This window comes from Mastomys coucha, unplaced genomic scaffold (genome assembly GCF_008632895.1).
Source record: "Mastomys coucha isolate ucsf_1 unplaced genomic scaffold, UCSF_Mcou_1 pScaffold15, whole genome shotgun sequence".
NCBI lineage: Eukaryota > Metazoa > Chordata > Mammalia > Rodentia > Muridae > Mastomys > Mastomys coucha.
In genome coordinates, this window is record NW_022196897.1 from 156,933,889 (window position 1) to 156,961,543 (window position 27,655).

The 27,655-nt window shown below is 46.2% G+C and overlaps 1 protein-coding gene across 1 annotated transcript in view; it reads left to right on the plus strand.

The window, feature by feature from the left end:
* Positions 1-12,310: 12,310 nt before the first annotated feature.
* The window catches only part of Dok5 (docking protein 5), a 153,451-nt gene continuing 138,106 nt past the window's right edge, over positions 12,311-27,655 (plus strand). Inside the window, exon 1 of the mRNA XM_031372879.1 lies at positions 12,311-12,697. Coding sequence (XP_031228739.1) covers positions 12,632-12,697 — 66 coding nt within the window. The 5' untranslated portion in view covers positions 12,311-12,631. The remainder of the gene's footprint in view (positions 12,698-27,655) is intronic.

Here is a 27,655-nt window from a genome sequence, read left to right on the forward strand (position 1 = left end):
TGGAAGCAGGTCCCAGCAGCATCGGGCTGACTAGCCATGTTTTCCCATCTGGCTGCTTATGGAAGAAGTTCACTGCTGTGAACAGCACTGCGGATCCTACAGGGTTAGCAGCTGTAAGGTGCCACTAACGATGACCCAGCAGACAGCAATGTGGCTGTCACAGGCCCGCTATGGAGAAGAGTCTGGTGACTAGCAGGACTGCAGATAGGTCTGCGAGGTGGAACAGAGGGGGAAGAGGGCGTTGTTCTCCCGGCTGTGGATTCAGATCAAACCAAGGGCTTCATCAGCTATCTCGTTATCACTGCGACAAAACATCTTAAATAGTCCGCTTTCAACACGAGGGGGTGGTTAAACTGACTGCTTGAAAGGCAGATCATTAGAGTGTCCGTGGAGTTCACATTGGTCAGATCAGTGGGCTGTCCATCATTAGCTCAGCCAAGAGACGCAGGCATGGGGCTCAAGCGGGTTGAGCTGGAAGCCTAGACTGGAGGCAGGTATCTAAGGAATGTCCGAGGGCTACGGGGAAGAACTCCACGACAGATCTGAGGGTAGTCATCTAGAGGAAGGCAAACATCCGGGTGCTTCCTAGGCTTCCTGGATTGTGTTAGGAGCTGGACAGTGGCGGCACATTTAGAGGAGGCTGACTATTATCCAGCCTGCTCTGATTTCTCTCTGTGTCTGTCTGTCTGTCTGTCTGTCTGTCTGTCTGTCTGTCTGTCTGTCTCTCTCTCTCTCTCTCTCTCTCCCTCTCTCTCCTTCCCTTCCTCTCTCTTCTGCTTTCTCTCTTTATGTCTCTGTCTCCCTGTTTCTCTCTTTTTTTCTTACTCTTTCTCTCTTCCCCTCCCACTTCACCCCCTCCCTCTTTCCCTCCCTCTCCCCCTCCCTCTTCCTCTCCCCCTCTTTCATTCCCTCTCCTTTTCAATTCTCCTTCTCTTCCTTCCTTTCTTTCTCTCTTTCTTTCCTTAATCTAACAAACAAGGCCTCATCTACTCCTGGCTGTTCTTGCACATAGTACAGAGCAGAGAATGAGTTTGAACTGCTGATCCACCTGGCTCTCCATCCCCCATGCTCTTATTACAGGCTTACACTACAACACCTGATTTCTGCGGAGCTGCAGATCAGACCGAGGGCTTTATGCATGCTTGGGAAGCATTCTACCAACTGAGCCATACCCCTACCTCACCAAAGCCAATACCGAATACAATTTTTGTTTGTTTAATTATAGAGATAAAATATAGCCAAGTAGTTTTCCACCCCCACGCTATAGCCAGAGGCTGTGACATATGTAAGAGGCAGACATCAGAAGCCTTATGGGGATAAATTTGCTTTCAACTAAAAGAAGAGTGTCAACCTCTAAAATAACAAGACAGATATTTATAGCCGAGAAGCCATCAGAGAAAATAAAAAGGATCATAAATACATTAAGATAATAAAAATGGGAGAAAAAAATGAACGAAACAAATAGGAAAACTGAATAACAGACCTAAAGCCAAGCACTTGAGGAATCACGCTACATTATGACCATCTAAAGCATGTTTGTGTAGCCAATGACAGCTTTGAAAACACATAAAGCAAACACATCAACCAGACAAGTGCAGTTATTGAAATTCAGGTTATTTCCGAACTTCAAATACTTGTTTTCCAATAGTTGATGAAGCAAGCAGACAGAGGACCATCGATCTGGCTTCATGTTTTAGAAGTCTGTTTCTAATAACAGTAGAAGGGACATTCCTCTCAAGTCCACACAAGTTTCTACCACAGCAGATTTATTTGGGGCCAGAAAATAGGCCTCAGTAAAGAATATGTAGTCAAAGATGCCAACTATCCTCAACCCTGATGGTATTAAAGGAGAGACGAGTGACAAAAAGATACCTGGGAAGTCCTCAAACCAAGCCACCGACTGTCCCTAACTCAATGTTCAAAAATAGATGGAATGAGAAAGAATTTTTAATTTAACATAAAAAAATACAACATTTGAAATGGATTAGATAACACCAACTGAAAGGGAAATATATAACATTTCAAGCTGATATAAGAAAAAAAAAACGGGGCGATGGCTCAGAAGTTACATGCATTCTCTACTCTTCCAGAGGACCCGGGTCTGATTCCCGGCACCCACGAGGAGGCTCACAACTATCTGTAACTCCCGTTCCAGAGGGATAGTCTAATGCCCTCTTCTGGCTCCTGTTGGTACTGCAGGTAGGTAAACTGTACACATGAAATTAATTTACAGAGATCTTTAAAAGCAGACAGAAAGGACTATCTGCAGGCAGCTTAGCTTCCATGTTGAGAGAGGAAAGGAAGGAGGAACGGGAGAAGAAAGGGACAGAGAGATGGACAGATGGAGAAGACATAGGAGGGAGAGGGATATAGAGATACGGAGAAAAAAACCCAAGGGTAATGTGAAGAAAGCAAGTGTATAAATCAATAAATCAGGAAAAAGGAGACCTCAAAGTGAAAATAACCTGACTTTCAATTAGCAGGAAGAATTCTGAGCACATTATGCAGACTGGTTAGGTCAATCATATTAGTAAAGGTGCTTTTTAAAATATGTGATTGCTACTTGATACAAAAACGTGCTAAGTCTACTCTATTCCTCCCCACGGGGTGAAGCAGGGTCGCGTTTTAAAATTCCTAGTGTCTTAGAGTTAGAAAACAGAGCAATAAACGCCTTGGGCCTGAGTCGCTGGTGAATGAGCTATAACAGGGCACACTGCTAAGGAGTAATGATTGGAAGGCAGAAATTGGTTTTAGACGTGTCAAGATCAGACATTCTGATGCCTGACCTCGTAGCAGGAGGATCACAAGCTCAAGGCCAGCCTAAGCTTCAAGCAATGAATTAAAGACAGTATAGATAGCTTAGAATCTTTCTTAATGTTTAAAAAAAGCACAAAGTGGCCACTTGCCTAGAGTGTGTAAGGCCCTGGGTTTATCCTCAGGGGTTCGAAAGCAAGATTAAATTTTCTAGAGGTAGGCAGGAAACCCCGTGGCTTTCTAGCCGGTCGTGACTCCTCTTAGTTCCCACGCAACATCCCATCTTCCTTTGCGGTAGATAGCCAACCAGAGGGCGCATCCCAGAAAGTCTGCATTTCTCCCATGTTTGTGTAGAGATGGTCACGGGATAAAAAACTGAACTGGGGTGTATGTAGTATTACAGCCTTGAATTCACAAAAGGCATTGCCAATGGATCTGTCTCATTATCTTGTAAATACAGCTGTTTATTTTTCTTTCTCTAAAATTGATTAACACAGAAACGAAACTTTGAAAAGAAAACCCTTGCAGACAGAATTTCATGGTATTTTTGAAGCGACGTTGAAATGCTTATTCCTAATTGCTAGCCGTGTTCAGAAGCAGGCACCCATGTCATCCGGCAAGCCTTTCTCTATGAGGCCCTGCACTATGTGGACTCAGTCATATGGGCAGACTGCTTTGAACGGAAGACTCGCCTCTCCTAGCATGCTGCTTCTGGGCAGACACATCGCTCTGTTTCCATGCCAGGTTACGAGGTAGAACAAGAGTTCTCAACCTGTGGGTCCTGACCCCTTTAGGGGTTTAATGACCCTTTCACAGGGGTCGCATATCAGAGATATTTACATTACAATTCATAACAGTAGCAAAATTACAGATGTGAAGTAGTAACCAAGTAATTTTATGGTGTGTGGATGGGGAGGGGCAGTTACCCCAGCATGAGGGTCTCAGGAAGGCTGAGAAGCCCTGAGGTAGAGAGAAGCAGATGGCCTGTCCGGAGTCACTCAGTGAGTGAGAAGGGCAGCCAGCTGCGGGCTCTGCAACACTGACTTCTAGTCTTGCAGGGCTTCTGAGTGCATGCTGCAGTGCGAGGAGCGCGTTGGCAGCCTCCGTCACCCACGAGGCTCTACTTGCTGTCTCGACGCAGCTTTGCCATGATCTGTGGAAAGGAGGGCTCCCCTCACCAAAACACAACCAAGTGCTCCCCAGAAACTGTCCGGGAGAACTTGTGATCACACGTGTGTTTCTCTTTGTGCTGCCGTAAAGCTAACTAGAGCTGTGCTGCTCTTAGTGTTAGAGACGAAACATAAGACTTGACAATCATCCACGCAGGAAAAAAAAGTAATTTTGTTTTTGTAAATGGTTTTTAGAATACATTGGTTAAAACAAACAAACAAACAAACAAACAAAAAACAGGAGAAAACAAAAAGCTCTAGTATTCTTAGCTACAAATAATAACCATGGGCAATATTTAATGTACACATTTCTTGTCTGTTGTTCTGTGTAACAAGCAAGATGGACAGCCCATGCCATGTTGACTGATACACACAGAGTCCCCTCACCGCCTCTGGCTTCACAGAGCATGCTTGCTTCTCCTCATGCCACCCTGGCCTTTCTTCTCACTTGGCTGCACCCTGCCTTCCTGAGTGGCAGCTTGTGCTGTGCCCACCCCCAGCTTGTCCACTGTTGCTTGAACACAGCGGCCCGTCCTCATCTCACCACAGCCTCCTAACTTCCCCACTTCCCGCCTTCCAAAGCCATCCAGTCTGCTCCACCCAGCCTTGCAAGACTTCTCTCTGTGGATAGTCGTACACGCACTCATCTGTTTTTAACATCTCTGCCCGCCACCCCCCACACTGGTGGCCACCTCCCCCAGGACAGAGACTCTGATTTCCCTGTCCACCCTTCCCAGGTCCCATGCCTGGGTCAAGTAATACTTGCCCCATGAGCAAACTCGTGAGCTCTCCTGCATCCATCTTGGCTACTGGGATGAAGATTCCTAGTGATGGTCACAATGACTTTCTCTTGGCTTCATTTTGGTAGAAGACCTTGGGTCTGGGGGCAGAAAACATCTAGAGAACATTCCACGGCAAAGAGCTGGGCCATGTGGGAAAGATTTTCCGGAAGAAGATGTCAGACACATTCTGTTTGGAGGGCAGGCACACACACAGTTAGCCCGCATATGACAGGGCAGCGGACGGGGCTGAGGAAGGAAAGGAAGCGAGCACTAGGCTCTAACTTTTGTGCCTTGAGATGCATTTCTGGAGCGGTCACCGCTGGGGTCAAGGATCAGCAGGTATCATGGGGTCAAGTGTCGGGGGTGTCAGGGACTTTCTCTCTTCAGAAGCTGGTGACACACTTGCTCAGTTATCCCGGTGGATCCAGACTCAAATTCTCAATCCCATTTAGTCCTCTTTTCTAAAGGCTTTTGGGTAACTGCCACTGGAGTGCTTTTGAGGGGCCTATAAGATGGTTCAGAGGGTAAAGGGCTTGCTGCCCGAGCCTGGAGACCTGAGTTCGATCCTTGGGACCCACATAAAACTGAAAGAAGAGAGCCAATCCCACAAAGCTGTGCTCTGGTCTGCACATCTATATCATGGTATGCATGCCCACATGTATATGTATACACATGTGTACATACATACGTATACACATAATAATAACTGTTTATTAAAAAGATGTTAAGACCCTTTTAACTCATTTTCTTATTGATCAAGTAGATCAATACTTTAATAAATAGATCTGTCACTTCTTTAGGACTTCCTCTTTGTCAGAGAAACTCCATCTCCTTCCCCTGCCTCCAGGGATGGATAATGTTCCCCCTGTGCTTCAAGAATACATTTACCTTCCTGTTTTCTCTGGGACAAAGGTTCCTACCCTGATGGTTGGAAACATACTGTGGATAAAAAGCAGTCAAAAGTTACAGGCACCATCGTAAGACCCCAGAGGAGGAAGCGCATGTGCCTATGCATGTAAGCGTGTGTATGTGTGTGCAGATGGCGGGGCCAGGGAACATGCAGAAGAAGCAGAGCCAAAAGCTAAGGAGAAGCCGAGTCAATCCTGAAGACCTGCCAGAGACCACTGAGCCAGGATCAGAGGAGTACGTTGTGCTACTGCAGTAGGACCCCAGCTGTTGTTATAGACCCCCAAATCTAACAGCTTATGTTATGTAAACAGTTCGCCATTTTTCAGGTAACAATTCTGACTGGACAAGTTGCCTCTGGAAGATGGCTAATGTGGTCCCATGAGAACACTGAGCAACTAGGTCCATGTGTCCTTCTGAACTCCTCCGGTCACGGTTTCCATCCATCCTTGAGTCTAGTCTCTTTTTCCAGGAAGGAAAGAGATCATGGCGGGAGATAGCCTCCCGTTCCCCAGGAGGGAAGAGAGCATGGCACAGCCTCCCGTTCCCCGGGAGGGAAGAGAACATGATGGGAGACAGCCTCCGGTTCCCAAGAAGGGAAGAGAGCATGGCGGGAGACAGCCTCCCAGAGAAGGTGGCCATGGTGTTGCAAACGTCTTTCTCGTGCATCCTTCAGACCAGTGTGTCCACAGGGCCACAGGTACTCTGAACATGCAGGCCCTCTGTCAGCCGCTCATCGCTGTGACCAATATCTGAGGACAGCTCTGCTGTGTCTGGTGGTTCCACAGGTTTGGGTTCTACTTTCTTACCTCAGGCATCAGAGAAAGACAGAGAGGAAAGGGAGCGTCCTGGTCAAGATATCAGCCATCTCAAGTGAACCCACTCTTGCTCTCCAACGAGGCCCAGGGTCTAAAAGTTTCTAGCATTTTCCAATAACTGAATTACAAAACCCCCATGGATTAGCCAGAGCCCTCATGATCTCGTTGCCTCCCAGGGACTGAGCCATCATGTGAAGACTTCGGATCCAGCACAAGAGACAGCCTTGGGAAATGTCTCCTTAGTCCTTCATCACGTCTCTATCCAGTCAGTACAACACACACTGGGGAGGAGTGTGTCTGCCGTTTATTTCTAAGACACCAGCTCACTTCTGTCCTTTACATACCCTCAATACTGAGACTGTCTGTCGTTTAACATTAGGGAGTCCTTGCTGGAGGCACCACAGCTCTGTGACTAGATCAATGTCCTCAGCCTTCCTAATGCTGTGACCCTTTAATACAGTTCCTCATGGTGTGGTGACTCCCGACCATAAGATCATTTTCATTTCTGCTTCATAACTATGATTTTGCTACTGTGATGTGTTGTAACATAAATCTCTTTGTTCTCCCCCCCCCCAACCCAAAGGGGTTGTGACCCACAGGTTGAGGAACACTGGACTAGACGCTTCAAAATTCCAAACTGAACTTGACTCAGTAGTCTCAGATGGCCCAAGAAAATCCCATGTAGGACTCTAGTCCTTCGCTAAATGAGATTCTAGGAGAGAGCAAAACTAGTGAGTGAGGCTGGAGAAAGATCCAGACCTAAAACCACTTCTTGGATTCCAGTACTGTCAGTCATACTTGTGTCTTCTGTCATCCATGGGAACACATTCTAGTTAGAATGGTAGAGCTTCTTCCTAAGATCTGTCAGTAAGGGGTGAAAATGAGGTGCGAGGGCACAGAATTTAAGGAGGCTCTCAATGTCAGAGCTGTGTGAGTAGTAAACTCCCATCATCAAGACCCTGGAAGTGCACGCTTCCTTAAATCACATGGATCACTTCTGCTAGCCTTGATACTGCAAAGTCTTTACTGGATTCCGAAGAGAATCAGACAGCAGTACTCTTCTCTGACTCGCACGTGGACAACTTGTTGATACAATACAAAGCTGACGGGTCACTAAAATAGAAACTTCTAACTGCAGCCTTGCGGAGCTAGACGGCAACTCCAGGGCAGCTGGTTCACTGCTCACACCAGGGCGGCTGGTTCACTCTCCAGAGCAGATACAGTAACAAAACACCATCAGCTCCTGTGCTGGCTCTGGCGTTCAGCAGGCAGGGCCACCTGTTAGTAGCTCTATTAGTATGTGTCAACTCTGGGAGTTTTCCTCAATGCTCTCCACCTCATTATTTTTCATGATTTATTTATTTGTTTGTTCGTTTGTTTGTTTGTTTAATGTGTATGGGTGAGCCTGCATGTGTATATGTGCATCACATGCATGCAGGAACCTGAAGACACTCGAAGAGGGAGTCATGTGCCCTGAAACTGGAGTTACAAGCAATTGTGAGCAGGCTTACAGATGTGGAGAACTGAAAGAGCAGTAAGTGCCCTTAACTTCTGAGCCATCTCTCTAGCCCTATGCTTCAATTTTTAGGGCAGGGTTTCTCACTGAATTGGGATTTCTCTGATTGGCTAGGCTGGCTGGCCAGTCACAGATCTGCTGGTCTCCACCCATCCCCCCAGCATAAACAGCCACACTTCTACTCCCTGCTCTTATGGACACTGGCAACCTTAACTCTGGCCTTCAGGATTGCATAGCATTCTTGACCCACTGAAACATCTTGCCAGCCTCTGTTCTTATTGTTGAGCTCCTTAGGCTAGAAAAATATGGGCAGAAATCCAGAGACTTCTGCACTTTTCCAGAACAAGTGATAGGTTCCTCTAAGTTCTACACTTTAAGCACGAATGCTGAGGCTGTGTGGCACTTGTCCAGTGCCTTTACCAAAAATAACTTCAACTCCCACCCACCCCTGCTGCTTCCAGGGGGAGTGTCACAGGAGTCACAGAAGCACGTGGGGCCTCTTCTCTGATAGGTAAGGTAGCGCTATTGAAAGCCACTTGGCTATCACCAGGAAGGAGGTTAGCTCTGTACGAGGTCACTGTGCCACCAGCCTTCGCTAAATAAAGACAGGTGATTTGGAAGTGACACCCAATCATGTGGAAGAAAGCTCTGCTTTTCAGATGCCCTCTTCTCCGGTCTTCCTTCTTTCCTGTGGCCAACAAGCATGTGCAGTCGTGGTGACTCACAGCCATCTCTAACTCCAGTCCCAGGGCTTCTGACACCCTCTTGTTACCTCTGGGAGCACCAGGCACACACTTAGGGTGCACACACACATGCAGGCAAACCACTCATATATAGAGATAGAAAAATCTAATAAAAACTAAAAGCAAAACAACAAAACACAAGTGTGTGTGTAAAGTGAATGCTATAGAACAGGTCGCCCACAGTGTCTTCCACATGCACGTACGTGTAGATACTGATAAACCAAAGCTGTCAACAGACTAATTCAGTGCCTAGAGGTGCTGATAGTTAAGATGTCAGTTATAGGCAATGTGGGAACTAGTTGGGAGCCTTTAGAGAAGAAAGGGACACAGGAGACTTCTTGCTTGATGCTGACTTTCAAACTGAGATAGGAAAGATGTGATTCTTCTCTGGGATGCAGCAGGGGAAACTGGGTCCTGTCAGAGAGGTTCTAGACAACACGGTATGCTTCAAAAGGCTGAGATGGGGGCTGAGGATGCAGCTCAGTAGGTAGAGCACTCATTGCCTAGCACTTGTGAAGCCCTGCGCTCCATCCCACCAGGACTGGTGATACACAGCTAGAATCCCAGAAGGTGGAAGGGGGAGGATCAGAAGTTTGTGCTTATCCCTGTCTATAAGAGTGTGATGGTTTGTATATGCTCGACCCAGGAAGTGGTATTATTAGAAGATGTGGCCCTCTTGGAGTAGGTGTGGCCTTCTTGGAGTAGGTGTGTCATTGTGGGTGTGGGCTAGAAGACTCTTGTCCTAGCTGCCTAGAAGCCAACCTTCCACTATCAGCCTTCAGATGAAGATGTAGAACTCTCAGCTCCTCCTGCACCATGCCTGCCTGGATGCTGCCATGTTCTGCCTTGATGATAATGGACTGAACCTCTGAACCTGTAAGCCAGCCCCGATTAAATGTTGTCCATATAAGAGTTGCTTTGGTCATGGTGTCTGTTCACAGCGGTAAACCCTACCTAAGAAGAAGAGTGAGAACGAGCCTAGCCTGAGATACGGTGAGACCCTGAGATACACACGACAGACACAGAAACACTAAACAAAATGAGTAGGTTTTTTTTTTTTTTTTTAAGGTTGAGATCCAGAGAAGAGCTTGCCAAGTTTAAAGAGCTGCAGTCAAGGGGATGCTTCCTAAATGCAAGCCAATTAACTCCAACCAGCCGGCTGGAACCATATGCCATGTCTGAAGAAAGCACCAGTCATCTAAGGAAGCAGATGGAGAGCCAGGGAGATGGCTCAGGAGCTATCCTACAAGTGTGAAGACCTGGGGTCAATTCCTGAAACCCATGTAAGAAAAGGTGCAGCAGCACTCGCCTGAGACACTGCTGGAAAGTGGAGATGGGCGATTCTCTGGGGCTCCCCTGCTGATCAAAGAGGGTCTCAAAGACAAACAGCAAACACGTAGAGCTCCCCAGGTCCCTTCCATGTGTACCTATACCTACTTGAGCCTAACACACACACACACACACACACACACACACACACACACACACACACACAAAGAAACATTCTGAAAACACAAGAAAGGATTCTAAGAAAAATAAGACAAATGTGTATTATAAAAACAAGTCTTAAGGGTTGAAACTGAATGAAGAGCAGAATTAAGACGATGTTGCTGGTGTGTGGAAGACTTCTCTAGAGAGAAAGCAGCTTTCCCTCCAGTGCTGCTGCAACCGGCAGTGTCTAGCCGTGCATGGTGAGTGAATCCTCAGGAAATCCACAGGCACTGCTGGACTCTGCATCCCTGTGCATCTCTCCTTTCCTGACACCATTGGGAATTGCCTAATTTATAGAAGAATTAGAGGCTGTCCTGTGATTGGCACACCACAGTTTATAGTGTGTGTATGTTTATGTGTGTGATATCAGGGTTTTTTTGTTTTTTTTTTTGTTTTGTTTTGTTTTTAACCAACCAAATAAAACCATATACTCCATTCAACTTTGCACTTGAAAAATTATTTGTTTCTTCCCAGCTGGCATTTTCTAGTCTGATCTGATCATCCTTATTTCCAAACCCATTTTTTCCTTCATCTATGATTTCTGTTACTATGGGCCAGCCACCCACCTCCAGCTTCTTATGCAATCGATTCATTCTCTGTTCCTATGACACTGTAATTGGTCTATAAATGAAGTGTTGGACAGATGTCGTTCCCAGACACCTATTTCCCAGCCACCAAGGGCAGGGTTGGTTAGCAGTGCCAGCTCTTCTAAAGCAGCCTTCCAAAGGACTTCACCATCTTCTCCTCTTTGGGCAAAAGGCTGACACTTACAACATCATTTTTCATAGCACAGAAACACGAAGACAGAGCAGATGGTTTACAATATAGCAAAGAGTTCTTCTCATCGGCATCTCTGTTTTCTGGTTGTCCCAATTTAGCCTCAATTCTATGACACATTCTTGGGTGATTTCTCTTCTTTCACTGACTAATACTCATCAAGCCAGGATGACTAAAATGAGAGTTCCCACAGACAAAGGAAGTCCTGTATGATATTAGAGATGAGAGGCACTCAATGTCATCAGATCTAAGGACCTGTGAAATAGATGACTCTTTCTCTGTGACTCTCATTGAAGGTCGCCCAGCTCATTAGCTCTGACTGGGGTCACCTCTGATGACCAAGAATGGTCTAGCTTTTGAGTAAAGGAAGACTAAGATCTACTTTGGAGATTAAGAAACAACCTTGTGCTTATGACATCAGCTCTACATCGTCCCTTCAGAATCCTCATCCCTTTGTCCTGGCCCTGTGCTGGCCAGCTGTGGGATGGTGGGCTAGTCCCCAGGGACTGTCTCTTCTCAGCTTCGGGTTCTGTAAAACCTAAATGCTAAAATCACCATCGCTCTACCAGTAGCAAAGCCGGGAAAGATGATGTTCAGAGAGTATCCGTGGTGATCAACTTAAGTTTGCTTAAGGAAGGTGGAGCACAATGTTTGCCAGGGGCAGCTATCTTGTCAGGTTATGGAGGTTTACTTGGGAGCCTGGTAATTACACAAAGAGTGCACACCTCAATGGGTGTGGGTGAGCTGAAACCGAGTCAATGCATACAAAGGACAGAGCCCTGCCCAGTACAAGTTGCCACCTTGACAAAGTCCTAAGATCTATTGATCATCTTTACAGAGCGGAGGTGGGAGGGTTGAGGACAAAGCAGCGACAGGCCAAGAATTAGCTCTGGGGAAACTTACAGTCTTATTGGGAAGACAGGCTCAAACCAGAAAAGGGACAATTGATACAGCAGCGAGTCCTCATGGAAGAGCTGAGCATAAGCCATGGAGATGGCTCTGTCTTTATATGTAGAGGTCACAGGTAAACCCAGCAGCTCAGTCTCCCTGGACACATACACAACCTTAATTAGCTCTTATGTGAAAAAGATGGGGCTGAAGGGATGGGTTGGGGCACACAGTTGTTTAAAAAAAAAAAGAGTCCGTTGTCCTTCTTTCTAAAAGACAGGCAGGAGCTGGAGCTTCGTGGATGTCTGCTATGCGCAGGGACAAGCAGCCGCCCCTGGGGAGAGGAGGTGGGATCAGGGCGGCTGGGGGCCAGGTGGGCGGATGCTGGGGGAGGGGACCAGAGTGCTCCTCCTTCTGGTCCATATCTGCTTCCTCCTTCCTCTCTTTGCTCCTCCGTTCTGGTCCTTCTCCTCCTCCTCCTCCTCCTTGGGGGCTGGAGCGGCTCCTCCTCCTGGCTGGCTGCCGCCCAGTCAGCTGACGCCGCGCTCCAGTCTCGCCTCCCCGCCGCTCTCCCCCAAAGTGGCTGCTGGGCGCCGGCGGGCCGCCCACTTTCAGGCTTTGGGGAGACAGGGAAAGCGATGTGCGCCTTCTGACGCCTGGTTTTACCGCATCACCTTGTCAACTTTCACTCCCTCAGTCTCTGTCCTGACCCTCCCCACATCCCTCCTCGAAGCCACTCAGGGTGCCGAGCGCACGCTGGGGGCAGCAGGGTCACTGTCTGTCTGGGATGGCTTCCAATTTTAATGACATAGTGAAGCAGGGGTACGTGAGGATCCGGAGCAGACGCCTAGGGGTACGTATCATCTTTTCCGTGATCCTTGTTCGCGACTTCAGGGTCTGCGTCTGCGGCCAGCATCCCGGTTCCTGGCACCGGAGATTTGCTTGGTGGCTCTCGCAGCCCACATCCCAGGCTACCGCGGCTGCGGCGCTAAAGCCAGCATCCAGTATGTCATGGTGCTATCTTTATCTCTCGGATGGCTTGACTTTCTAGCGGTGGCTACCGGAGCCCATTGACTCGGAATAAATATTTCCCGGTAGCCATGGGTGCTGAATCTGGAAAGCATGGCGTGGTGCTGAGCCTGCCGGATGTCCCCGGCCGGCATCCCGACTCGCGCCAACTTAACTTTTCCAGGGGATGGATGGAGGCCAGGACACAGGGCAGATACTCTTGAGTGGGGATCAAGGTCAGTGACTATCCGGCCCCAGGGACTTTGCTCTGCGGCTCAGGTGTTAGCAGAGGTGGAGAGAGCTGGCCTCAGGCCAGGCCAACTCCCTGGTAGAAGCCCAGATCGAGAACTCCCCTACTCTTGAGCCTGGGCAGTGGGTTTCTCTTGTTTAGACTCTAGCTTCTGACATCCACTGGACGATCATTTCGTGTGGAGTATGGTGCCTGCGTGGAGCTCCTGGAATATGAGCCGAAAGAAAGAAAGAATGAATGAATCCCAGTGGCTCCCTTCTTAAGACTGATTTGCTTGTCTCTTGTTGGGGCCACTTTAGGAGAGAACCATCCTGTCTCTCTTTTTAAGTGACAGTACAATCTTTAGGGAGGGAAGCATATTGGAGTATGTATACATATATATGTATATGAATATGTGTGTATTTCAGGCTACCTCATAAATTCTCGCCATGTGTCTAATACCGCTGCTGTTTTTGTTGGTTTGTGTTTGCCAGAGGCTGGGGGCGAGGAGGGGTGGTGATGGTGGTGGTGGTGAGGCAGGGCTGAGATTAAAGTTTAGCAAGGAAAGCTAGTGTTGGTGAGAATGTCAATGTCTCCCTTAGGCTGAGTGATCCAATGGGTATCTTTGTCCACAAATCCGTTGTATCTGCTACCAGTTTTTTGTATAGTCTCTGGTTTTTATTTTAATGTGCCTTTAATTTGACTGGGAATCAAAGAAATTTCTCAGTAGTAACTGTCGCTAGAGAGGAGTGTGTGCTGGGAGAAACAGCCTGGTTGTTATAAAACTCTTGCCTGGTTCCTTCGGCCTATTTCTCTCCTTGCTTCCTCCAACAGTGAAGTTGTAAACAAAGAGAAGAAGAACCGTAACAAAACTAACCAACTTTCCTAGATTCACTACAGTTTCTTTGAGTCTCCCTGGGTCCTCAACCCAGTGACTTCCGCGTGATGAGGAAGAAATCCTGAGTGTCACATTTTTTATTATCTTGTGGCGACCCCGTATTACAGTTTTAAAGAGAGTGTTAGAAAGTCACATTCTAATCTTGCATTTACTCCATCATGTCAATGGAAGGGATTGGGTCTAGACATTCATTCTGGGCTAGAGAGCATTCCAACAGGAAGAGGACATACATTATTAATGCACTGAATATGAATTATTCATGAAGATCAGAGTTGATGCCAAATCCTGACAAGGCTGATTTATAGAAAAAACTGGTTAACATCACTTTCAAGTTTTTTTTCTATATTATTATAATTGACACAATATAGTCTTGTGTGGATCCCAACAAATTTTGGATAGACATTAAAGGCAAATGGGGGGGGAACAGTCTAGTTTGCGCTTGTTTCATATTTACAGAATTTTGGATAGTCCAGTTTCTCAACATGTAGTCATTTTGTCTGTGTTTACCTAAATATACACAAGAATATTCATTCAATTATGGTAATTCCACACAGATAGAAAAATCAGTTTACAACCATATAAGACTGGACTTATTTGTTAACCTTGTTCTACCAGTAGATCAGTCTGTTAAGATGTCCTTGTGTTACAATTTATAAAGAAGGCCAGTTCCATCGTCCTGTTAGAAGACTTGCAAAGGTGGAGGATTTATGAGAAGTGATCATAAGGACCCAGTGTCCGAGGTCAGGAATGTCTGGTGTTAATCTAGGCTGTATATAGCATGGAACACATATATTCTGGGCACGGTGTGAGTCCAGGAGCGCTAAGGCAGTGGCTCTGGCAGATTCAGCAGACTGAGAGTGTATGTGACACACCCAGGGGCCACACAGAGTAAGGGATGGCCTTGCAACTGGTAAGTGATATGACAATGGCTTTATTAACGGAATCCAGACAAGCGTCTGTGGAGGAGAGCCACGTCTGGGAGTATTTATAATTAAACAAGTAAACTGAATTTCGTGGTAAGCAGCTGCTGTGTCAAAGATGGTCCCCAGCTTTGGAAAACCTAGGAACGGACTCTGCCTGTGGGACTTATTAGGCCGATGACTTTTGACCTTCTGTGGGTTTGACTTTTCCAGGATCTATACAGTGCATGCTATTTGAAGATGTTCTTGTGACATTAAATAAGATAATATCTGTGCACATGCAGAGAGAGGGCAGAGTATTGATTCTCACCTCGGTTTTATCTCTAACATGATCAAAGATGAGCTAAGGGTGGCGATGTTCTCAGGGTTGTGATGTTCTTGCCTTGTGTCTGTATGTGTCCAAAGGCAGATTTTATCATTGTTACTATTTAAATTTAAATTTACCTCAGTAAACATATCAGAACGTGAAGGGTGTCCAGACTTATGGTACCAAGTTGTGCTTTGATGCATGTGTGTGGTGGTTTAAATGTTTAAATCAGGGAAAGTATCTTTACCCTCACTTAGTGAAGTTATTTTTTTTTTGAGGCAGACATATGTATCTTGCTTTAGGTCTTTCTTTCCTTTGAATGAAGTTCTTACAAAAGGTTCGCATACAAATATATATTTAATAATATAGTTTTATAACTAAGGTGGGAAGCTATGGTTAGGTGATTTGTCATTAGACAGGAAGTAAACTAGGAACCCCTCTATTCAGATGGGCCACAGATAGGTCACCTTCAGTGAAAGTCCGAATCTTTGCCCTAAGCAATCAAAGTCGGTGTAAACTGACTCCTTGCTTTGAACCTCAGAAAGCCAAATGAAATTCAACTCATTTAATTGAGATGTCTCTGTGTCGTTTGTCCACACTGGCTCCTCCAGGTCTCAGGCCCTGCCCTGGGTACAATATTTGTTCAGGAATGTTGATGTTTCTATTTGGAGAGTTATGGGGAGGAGGGGAGCAGCTATCTATAATTATCTAATTCTCAAAAGACACTGGAGATTTCTCAGATGAGTGGACGAGGCGGTGTCTGCGTCATTAGCCCGCTAAGTGTGCTATTTAGATGGATTACACTTGGATCTTTGTTTGGTTTCTTTCTTTGCAATGAGGAGAATTTTCTATCTATAATTATCCTGACTGATCCACAATGCAACTCTCAGAGCTTAAATTTAGACCCATTTTCCTTATTGTTCCTCAATGACTTGGTGTTTAAATAACCCTTCTTTGCTCTAATCTAACAGCTTATCGGCATGGACCACTTGAGTTCCCCTCTGGCCAGTTCTCCATCTGCCCACCCCTCCAGCTAAGAGCCTACGATTGACATCTCAAGCTCAATGCATGTGCAGCCTTGATGGACTTACCCATGCTGGCTATTTCTAGCAGTATCTTCATCCTAGCCATTAGACAGCATTTTGGTTGCTCTGGAAAAATCAATCCTAAGCCAGAAACCAAGCAAAACTGGCATCGTATCTACCCCCCCCCCCAGCACCCGCCTCATACCACTATGGCCATTCCATCAAAATGTCGTGTGAGTTCAGTCTTTGAGCTCTATCTAGAATCTGACCATCTCCTGTCCTCTAATCATTTACTGGTACCACTCTGGTGAATGCCCCGTTCTTTCTGCTTTGTAGGTTTGGAGTAACTTCCCTCACTGGCTTACATCTTCATCCGTTCTTATTCAGCACCATCTCCTACATTGCTGGGTCCTCCACTGACCCGCTGGCCCATGTCTGCTCCTGCTTCTTCTACTGGCTCACGCAGCTTCACTCCTCTGCTCGGCTCAGCTCCCACCTTCTCAGTGAGACCTTTCCAAACCTCCTTGGTTTTTCCTTCCAGCTTCTGTATCCCTAGATGTTTTTTTTTCTTACCACCCTATACATTTTAGACTGCATTTTTGTTTCTTACTTGTACACCCCCAGCCCCGCCAGGGAACATGAGATACCCATGGGAGTCCTCTCTCCTCTCACTACAGCTGTGTCCAGAGTAGACACCCAATGAAGACCCGCAGAATCAGTGGATGGAAGAAGGTTTCTACCACCATTGCCTCTGATACAAGGGTGCATTAAAAAAAAATCCCAGCATGATGACTATGACTTGGTGTGAGTGTTAAAATATTTACCAGCCCGATTATCCTATAGGAGCAGAGAGACTCTTGATATCCACATAATACATGATCATCATAAGGGGCTCAACACAATGCTTAGCACAGAGAAAAATCCAATTAATATTTATTACTGCTCTGTTCTCGGTCCTACAATTACTGCGGGTAGAGATGGCTGTACTTGCCTGGTTATTGTTTTCGCAGCCTTTACTGTGCTAACTCAAAGCAATTGCTGCTTAGTTAGAAAAGCACACTTAATGTCCAAAGGATAATTTATGGGCAAACACAAATACCATTGGCCACCGATGTTAGGGACAGAGCGAGTATCCGCCATTATAAGACTTTCCACAGAATCTGCATAAAAGCCTATAATGCCTCCAAAGAGGATGCACATCTCCCTGGAACACCACTTTAAATGAACCCGCTGGTCCAGGAGATTTTTCTCTTAATTTAGTTGTCTTGAAAAGCAGACAAGGAATGGACAGCGTTTAGGGAGGAGCATCCCCTCTCGACTTCATTTACCTGTCCCACTTGGCGCAGTATCCCATTGTGGATTTCCCATTCCATTGAAGTTTTTAGATTTTGATTCATTTGCTACAGGGCCCAGGTATATTTGATGCCTTTCTCGTCACCGTGACCAAATCGAAGCCGCTTAGTGGAGTCAGGGTATCTTCTGGCTCACTGGTCGGAGGCTACAGCCCACTGTGACGAGGGGGGCATGGTAGCTGGGGTGTAGCAGCCTGGAGTAGCAGGATCCCACAGATACGGCTTCAGGGGGCAAGGAACTCCGTCAGGAAGTGGAGCTGGCCTACAGCCACCAGAGGTCACCCCGAGTGACAGCACCACTTCCCCAAAGGATGCTCCAAGCTGGGGCATATGTTCTCACTGATGAGCCCATGGGAGAAGTTTCATACCCAAGCTATAATACTTGAGAAGGAAGGAACACCCTACGGAAGTCATCCAGACAGACAAGGGCCATCTTATGCCATTCTTGAGGGGACCGAGGCAAGCTCATACACAGATGCAATGTCCAGTCAGACACCTGAAGTACTGTTTGCGCTCCTTACAGAACAGAGGGGCTCTGGGTGATTTTCGTTTGTCAGTAGTGAAATGAATGTCCACGTAGATCCTCGGCACGTGGTGTGGTGAAAATCCTTGAGTGTCCCGGCTCCATCCAACTCAACTTCACGGACGTGACCTCCACACCAAGAATAACGTTCCAGCTGATACGTCAGTGCTCACGGAGGATATGATTGATTGTGCACGTATTCTGCTTTTAATTATGATCACCCAGATTGATTTAGCAATGAACGGCCAATTTAATGGCTTTGTATGGAGACGTAAACCAAATTACTGATACGATGATGATGTCCCAACATCTGCCAGTGTGGCTTTTAAATTATGTTCATTAGGCAACTGGCAATGTGTATTTTTAGGCAGCCTGGGCAGTTTTGGTGAGGAGTCACTTACGTTTGGCACCTTAAGAATTTGCTTTCCATGTGAGATGCACCTGTGGTCCTTACTTCCTTATCTGTCAAACATCCAGGGAGTGTTTCTTAGTGTTGCGCTCTATGCAAACCACAGAAAACAGGACAGCTCAGTCAAATCCTTAGTAAACCGGCAGTCTGACTTAAAAAAAAAACTGTCATCAAATTAAACTGGTCATTTAGACCTTCTCAGGGGTCAAAGGTCAGCTGCTGTGAGTGCACAAGTCGTCTAGGATGGGCGAAGATGGCCGGAGACAGCTCCTTTCCCCACACTTGTGGGACGCAGGAGGCTGTGCGTGCGCCTCCTCTTACTCGAGAAGTTCGGTTCCAGCTGGAAGAAGACCAAACCTTCAGAGAGTCTAGGCTAGGAAAAGATGGGGTGGCCTCCCTTCCGCCCCCATCCTTGTGAGATTCAAAATGAAGTTGTGAATTCTGAAATGCCACCAGATGTATTTGAATGCAGGAACTAAAATAGCGTCCTTCTAATGTGCAGCCGGGTGGTGTTTGGATACGGATTTGGAAGCTGATTTGGGGAGCATTTGTGGGCCTTCCTACTTTACTAGAGTTCTTCGCCTTTGGCTAGGTCTGTGTTGAGCTGGGGGGCACAGAGCTCTCAGCCAGCCTTAGGGGGTAGGATTTGGCAGACTTCTTTGTGGTGACATGTCACACCTATGAACCTTCCTGCTGATGCCAGACCATTTCCAAAAGAATCATGATCTCATTTGTTTTCCGTGCAAATTTTTATTTCTATGTAATTGTAGGCTCCCATGAAGATGGGGTGGGGAGGGCTGGGGAAATAACATATTTGGTAGAGGACCTTGTTTGCAAAAGGAAAGACCTACATGTGAATTCCCAAAACCCACACAAAAAAAGCCTCATGCATGTAACCCCAGAGTTCTGGGGGTGAGGTGGGGGGGGTGCAGGTAGGAAGAGTTCTGGAAGCTCACTCTGTGATGAAGCTCCAGGCCAATGGCGGTGTCCTTCCTAGCTGTCCCTTATTTCCCCATGCTCACAAATGCTTGACACCACTACTGTGTTCTCCAGTTATAGAATTCTGTCCCTTGCAGAATGTCTGTAAGTGAAACCACGTGGAATCTTTGGGGATGGGCCTGGTTTTACTCACAGTCATTCTCTGGGGAGTCATCCAGGTTTCTCAGGGTGCTGGCGGATGCTGGGTGGTGGGTGTTCTCTGGTGACCCAGGATGGGTCATAGGTCCTTTATAGCCTTTGCTTGTTGAAGGATATCTGGGCCCTGTCCAGACTGGGTTGTTAGAGAGGGATGATGTAACTTCTGTGTGCAGGGTTTTGTGTAAGTTTTCATAACTTGAGGTACTCAGGAGTGCCATTGCTTGGCTAGGCAGTACTTGTAGGTCTAGTGGCTTGAAACTATTAGGCAGTGTTCTTTAGAGCAGAATAAAATAGAATGAGTGCATGTTTATATATAAGTGGTGTGTGTGTGTGTGTGTGTGTGTGTGAAGCATCATTAAGCTGGCTTACTTCTTAGGGGCTATACTTCCAGCCATGGAAAGTCTGTGTGCTGAGAACAGAGAACCTGGTAGCTTGCTCAGTACACAGTGCTGCATGGCTTAGCAATTCCAGGCCTATGTTGGGGGTCTGGAGATCCCTGGAGACATACTGGTATTCAATCCAAGTTGGAAGGCCAGAGAAGCAGGAGTTGTCTGTGGCAGTAACTAGAGACAGAAGCAGTAGCCACATCTCCATGTGTGGAGGAAGAATGATGCAGGCAGCCAGGTCCCCATGTGTGAAAGAAGAATGATGCAGGCAGCCAGGCAAATGGCTTTACCTTTGGGTCTCCAGTTGGAAGATGCTGGCTTCCTTTAGCCAGTTAGACCTCTCTAGAAATACACACACACACATACACACACACACGCACACACACACACACACACATACAGACATGCACACCTCCAGAGAGACACACAGACACATATTCACACACATACACACACAGACATATACACCCCCAGAGAGATACACAGTCACATATCCATACACAGACACACACAGACACACACACACAGACACACACCTCCAGAGAGACACATAGACACATATTCACACACACACACACACACACACACACACACACACACACAAATCTCCTAGGCTATTCTAAGTTTTCTCCAAGCACCAAGCAGTCTTGCTATTTTTACACTCACACTAACAGTGTCTGAGTGACCCGATTTCTCTGCAGCTCCTCCAGGAGTTGATAGTTTACTTCTGGTCATCCTTGTGGGTGTATGGAGGCATTGTGTGTGGCTTCCACATGCATTTCTCTGAGGGAGAGTACTGTTGACCTTCTAGTCTTGTTCTTCTTTGCCACTCACGTACACATGCAAGTACATGCCTGGCTTGTCTTCTCACCATCAAGTTTGGAGAGATCTTCATCCATTCTAGATACAGATGTCTTTTCAGATATGTGGTTCGCAGCTTCTCACGGTCTACAGAGCTGCTTTTTAATCACCAGAGCCTTGTATTGCTTATCTTAAGAGTGTGTGTGTGTGTGTGTGTGTGTGTGTGTGTGTGTATCTCTCTGTGTGGGTGTGTCTGGGTGTCTCTCTGTTGTGTGTGTCTATGTATATATCTCTCTGTGTGTGTCTGTGTGCGTATGTGTGTGTGTTTGTCTGTGTGTCTGTGTGTGTCTCTATCTCTCTGTGTGTGTATCTCTGTGTGTGTATCTGTGTGTCTGTGTGTATCTGTCTGTGTGTCTATGTGTGTGTGTGTTTGTCTGTGTGTCTGTTTGTCTGTGTGTCTGTATGTGTTTATCTGTGGGTGTGTGTCTGTGTGTCTATGTGTGTGTGGGTTTGTGTGTCTGTGTGTGTGCATCTGTGGGTGTGTGGCTGTGTGTCTATATGCGTGTCTGTGTGTGTATGTGTCTCTCTGTGTATATCTTTGTGTGTATCTGTGTTGGTGACTCAGTGTGTGTCTGTGTATGTGTATCTTTGGTGTATCTGTATCTGTATGTATATCTTTGTGTATGTGTGTTTGTGTGTGTGTGCCTGTTTCTCTGTTGTGTCTGTGTGTGAACATATGGAGGTCAGAGTAAACTTGCAGGAGTCAGTTCTCCTCTTCCATCCTGTGGATCCCAGGATAGATCAGGCCATTAGGCCTGACAGAAAGTACCTCCATATGCAATGAGCCATATGGCCAGCCCGTAGGATGGTCTTTCATAGGGCAAATTTTACAGTTCAGTGAAATGCAGGGCAAGGTTCATTTTTATATATGGATGTCCAGTTGCTGTAGGACCATCTGCTGAAATCCTGTCTTCTCCACTGGGCACTTAATCGGGTCCAATTGCTCAGTAGTCTGCTCTGCCCACTGTTCTGTGGACATGCAAACGCATCTCAGGATGTCTATGCATGTCTGAGTGGCAGCCATACAGTATGCTAAGTTGCTCTTTTGTCAAAAATAGTTAGCTACTTTAATTTCTTTATCTTTCAGTATAAACTTTAAAATAATGTCTACAATTAAGAAGGCCTACTGGGAGCAGCGTGTTTTTATTACACGTCTTCATGGGATGCATGGTTTTATTTTCACGATGGCAATATTTGATAATCGAATTCTTACTTTGAATCTCAACTTGGCTGTTTACTGAAATAAATCATGTAATTTCTGTCTGATTTAGCCTCTTTAGTTACAAAAATAAGCATAACAATGTACTTCTCACCCGAAGAAAGGTCTATCTTAGTACAGGGCCTGGCTCACAGTAGGTACTCAATGAATACTCATTGACCTTTTTTTTTTTTAAGATCTATTTATTTTATGTATATGAGCACACTGTGGCTGTATTCAAATGTGCCAGAAGAGGTCCGTCAGATCTCATTATGGATGGTTGTAAGCCTCCATGTGGTTGCTGGGATTTGAACCTGAGACCTTCAGAAGAGCAGTCAATGCTCTTAACTGCTGAGCCATCACGCCAGCCCCACTCATTGACTTTTATTTATCTCCTTAACTATTCATTTATTTATTTTATGTGCACATGTGTTTTGCCCGTATGGATGTCTCTGTATCATGACGTATGCAAAGTAGCACAGAAATCTTGGGATTTTTCTCTAAAATAGTTATGACTTTTGTTCAACCCCAAATAAGAGGTGCCAACTCTTGGTTTATTGTTTATTTTGAATTCATTAAGTGACCGTATATTACAATGTGGGAGAAATGGATTCTGAGGCATAAAAGAGAAAAAGTAAGAAAATAAGGTCAGAAAGGCGAAGGTGTGTGTGTGTGTGGGGGGGGGGACTCTGTTCTTTGTACGGGGAAGAGTGGAGACACGTTACAGTGCAGTGTTATGCTTGTGTAGCTAATCTTTTCCATTTCCCCCACTTTGTGCAACTCCCAGGACATTGGACTCAGCAAACTCTTGTGCAGCGATTTTTGTTCACAGATGAACACAGAAGCGTGTTCTTAAAGTTCGTTCTACACAGAGTATGCTCCTATTACTCTTTAAAGATTTATTTATTTATTTTATGTATATAAGTACACTCCTATCACTCTTATATAGTATTTACATAATTCTCCTTTCTGTTTAACTTATACTGGAGCACTCTTCAAAAGGTTGTGGGTGTCAACATTCATTTATTTGGCTATGTTATGGTTTCTTCATTTTTGGTGTGTGTGTATGTCTGTGTGTGTGTACATACGCACATGCACAGGTGTGCACGAGCCATGTCATGCCTGTGATGGGTGATGGTCAGAGGACATTTTCTGCTGTCAGGTTGTCCCTTACACTGCACATGGGCAGGCTCCGGGAATTGAACTCTGCTCTTTAAGCTTGTGCTGCAAGCACTTTTACCCCCGACCTGAGCGGTTTTGTCAGCCTGCTTTCACACAGTTCTTTAACTTCACCAATGATCAAAATCTTCAGCTACTTCCTGTTTTTTCCCATTTTAAACCATGAAAGGTGGTATGTTTGGGCATGTGAAGATGAGTGGTGATCAGGAAGCTGCTCTTAGAAAGCCAAGCACATTTACAAATTGTATGAATAGAACTGAAGTTCTACCAGTTCCTGTACTGGGACTCTGTACCTAGGAATGACCTGATGGTCATTCCTAATGAGTCCTTACTAATTAGTCCTTACTAATATTAGGCTGTGGCTCAGGGTGTGCTTCTCCCACAACACACACACACACACACACACACACACACACACACACACACACTCATATTTAACCATTCTTTGGTCCCGTCCATCTCTCTGGAAGTCTAGTCTGATTTTGCCAAATTGATCCTTTAAGTTAAACCAAACCTCTCTCATCTTTACTTAAAACTCCCAATTCTTTCCCCTTACACATGCCGTCAAGACCCTGTGTGGACAGACAGACGCTGTGGCCTCACCTGCCCAGTGTCACCATGCATTCCCAACATCCGTGGGGAAAAGTCCCGCGCGGAGAACAAATGGTCTTCTCTGCCTTACTTCCCTTCATTTCCTTTGGCTACCAACCTCTTCTCTCCGTTCTTGCTTTCTCTAACTCTCATCCTCATGATCCCAGCTGGCACGACCTTGGGCTGTGATGGTGTCCCTGCCACCACCCACCACCTCTGCGGGCATAGCCACTCACATGTAGATATTTCACAGTTAAGGTTGCTTATTTCTGCAGAGGACCCAGGTGCCCAGGTGCAGTGCCTAGCTTCCCCACTGAATGGCTCACAGCCACCTGAAACTCCAACTCCTGGTGAGCCAACTCCTTCTTCCGCCCTCTTAGGTGCTTGCATACATATGGAGCACCTAAAACTCACATCTCACATAGGCACCCCCTACACACACACACACACACACACACATGCACACACACACACACACACACACACACACACACACACACACTCAATCTCTCTTTTAAAAAGTATCTTAAAAACTCCTTTGGCGCATGAACCATTTGAAGTTATAAATGGCCACAGAAGCTCATCTCTGGCAACCATACCAGCACCGCGTATAGAACATATTTCCACCACTGTACAGAGCTCTGTTGCATGATGCTGCCTGCGCCGTGTCTGTATAACATTGATGGATGGCTTAAATGATATGTTTTGATGATTTTAGCTTCACTAAGCTGGGAGCTCCACAGGGGCTCAGCAGGCCTGGCGCTAACTTCTTTATTCCCAGGTAGTCCCTCACTAGCTAATTGTTGAAGCAAGGAGTGAGTGGGGGATACATGGACTGAAGAATTCTCTCTAGCGCTTGGTTTTGTCATTTGCCTCTTAGTGTCCAGCACGGGCTTTCAGAAGGACCAACCACTCCATGGTTTTACCCATGCTCTCTCTCATATTCCAGTTGGAAAAGGTTGATTCTGTTACTGTTATTATCACCTGGAAATATTTAAGTTTTCCATGAGGCTGGTATCGCAGAGCCCATTGCCTAACTGCAAAGATTGACCATGACTCGCCCTGACCTACGGGGTATGTATCACAGGGTGCCTCCAGGACATCCACTCCCTCCATTCGTGACAACTCCAGTCAGATGCAATCATAGTTGTGAGTGAAGCCCAGGATCTTTGGAGACCTCAGTAGAGAGTGTCTGACAACTGTCTCATGCAGCCAACTCCTTCCAAGGCACTTGCCCTGGACCGTTCCCCAGAGTGTGCCTCGCACGCCTGTCTGCTTCCTAAGATCGATCATCCACAGCCTGGTGAGTAACCGAGATGCTGCCAATGAGGCTCAGCTCTGCTCCCACTCGGGCTCCCGCTCGGGCTCCCGCAGAGGTGTTGGGAGCATTCCGGGCTTCAGGATCCGGCCTTATGAAGGTCTGTGGCTTCCCCCTGCATCTGACAGAGTGTTCTCACAACTGAAGTGGCTCTGTCACTCTGGAATCCCCATGGCTATTCAGTCCTTCTGCCCTTTGTCAAAGGACCGCAGAGGGGAGTGGAGCAGAGGGTGGGTAGAGACCTCACAGGGGAGAGTGGAGGCTCTCAGGGGCTGAGAGTAGACAATGGCCAGGTAGGCTTGTGCCAACCTGCATGCTAAGGAGGCTAAGGAGGCTTCCTACTCTCTCTGAAGTCTCCAGATAGTGTTCCTCCAGGAGGAGTTTCCTGTGCAGATGATTGGCAGGTTCATTTGATTGACTCTTAGGGGAGGTAAATGGTGGTCTCTCTCTGTTCCTCCTGAAAGCCCCAGCGAGCTGGTAATCTGAGGAGATTTAGATAGCTGTTAATGGCTGCCTAAGCGGTTCAGAGCTCACAGCTCTACTCTCCGGCCCTTTCTTCTGACTGAGCACAGACCTGCAATTAGGCTTTGTCTTCGAATTTACTGGTCATAAGGAAGAGTCCAGCCCCAATGGCCTCCAAACCTGAGATCAATCAGTTAACAAGCCAGCTAACAGTTCTGTAATTCTCATAAAAATGGAAATAAAAAGGCTCATTTTGTTTACCGCGCTGTTCAAACACATCCGCCTCTTTTCCAGATTTATCTTTATTAAGGAATCATTCATCGTGTTTGCGTGTGTGTGCACACATGTGTGTCATGGTGTGCCTGTGGTGCCGGAGGACAATGCCTGAGAGATGCTTCTCTCCTTCCACCCTGTGCATTCCAGGGATCAAACCGAGGCCATCGGGTTCATGAGCAAGCACCTCCCCCCACAGTCAGCCCCACAAGGCAAGCATTCATCTACTCAAATGAGGAGTGTTCTTGAATGAGTTTGTTACACTGACTTGTACAGGGAAAATTATCAGTATCAAAGGCCTTTCCTTTTGAGGAAGAAAGCCCCAAAAGGAACAAAAGGTGAGGCTTTCACGTGTGGCGCCCGGACCTCTCGGTTGTCATTAAGAGCCTGGTCACAGCTTTCCCCACCAGTACCTGTGGATGAATATTCATAACAATACCTGTGGATGAACCTTCATAACAAGGGATTCAGTCTTACTGAGAGCCCAAGAAAAGGAAGATGCTGTGTCCAATCGATTTAATCCCATTTCCTCTGGACAGCAACCCAGCCACTGAGATGAGAAAATTTGAATTGTTCTTTTTCTCTTCATAACTCTGGGTGCACTGGATGTCTCTGACTTTCAGGGTGAAACTTTAGTATCTCACTAGAGAGATGGAGTTACAGAAGTACGCTGACCGGAAGATGTTTTGATATAGATTAAGGATTTAGATGCAAGCATCCCCTAGGATGCTGGGTTGACTTTTAAGGAGATTGGCCATTTGGTTTAAAGAAGTTCTTTCATCATATGGAAATACATTTCTGAAGTTAAATTCATTTTAGCGAGACAGTCACACACAGGATCAAGTGTGTGAAAGGGAGATTGGATATTCTGTTGGCCTTTAATATTGAAGTTTAATTTCCAGAGATTTTTTTTTTAGATGAAGTTAAATAATATAAGATGAAAAAAATTTTATTGGTCTATTGCACCAATATTAACTCAACAAATGGGTCAGCTTCCTGTGTGTTAAGGTCATATGTTTCAGAGAATCTGTAATTTTGATTTCACATTAGCGCCAGGCATATGAATTCAAAAATAAAGGTTCTCATTTTATCTGCTTCAAGGTTCAATCTGAGATATATGCGGGCATCTGATTTGAATTCCGACAGAGAATGTGAGAGCTATTTTAAGCGCTTCTTACTTCTCTTTCACACACATACCATGAAGACTCTACTAGGTTTCAGGATGATAGGGTAACAGAAGGCTAGGAGTTCAAATTTCAAAGTCAAGGAAAAGTGCGAGGCAGAAACTGGCACAGTTCGTAGAGATTTGCTAAGAGTGGCTCCAGAAGCTGGGGCCAAGACTTCCTGACTTCTGTAAAGCTCTGCAGTGGCTCTCAGAAACATCATTATCATTATATTTAGTGTGTGTGTGTGTGTGTGTGTGTGTGTGTGTGTGTGTGTGTGTATGTACCCATGAGTGCAGTTACTAATGGAGTCCAGAAGAGGGCATCAGAACCCATGGAGCAGGTTGTGAACCACCCAACTGGGAAGCTGAGAACAGAACTCAGTGCCTCTGCAAGAGCAGCCAGTGCTCCTCACCAGCTCCTCCCCACTGTGCCATCCCTCACCCGCTTCTTCATCGATGCATTTGCTCTCACAGCTGACGTTCAGAATGGTGACAGAATGCTAGTAGTTCACACGTTTGCAGGGTCTTAAAAATAAATATGATGACCACGTGTTTGAGACATGAGGCTTT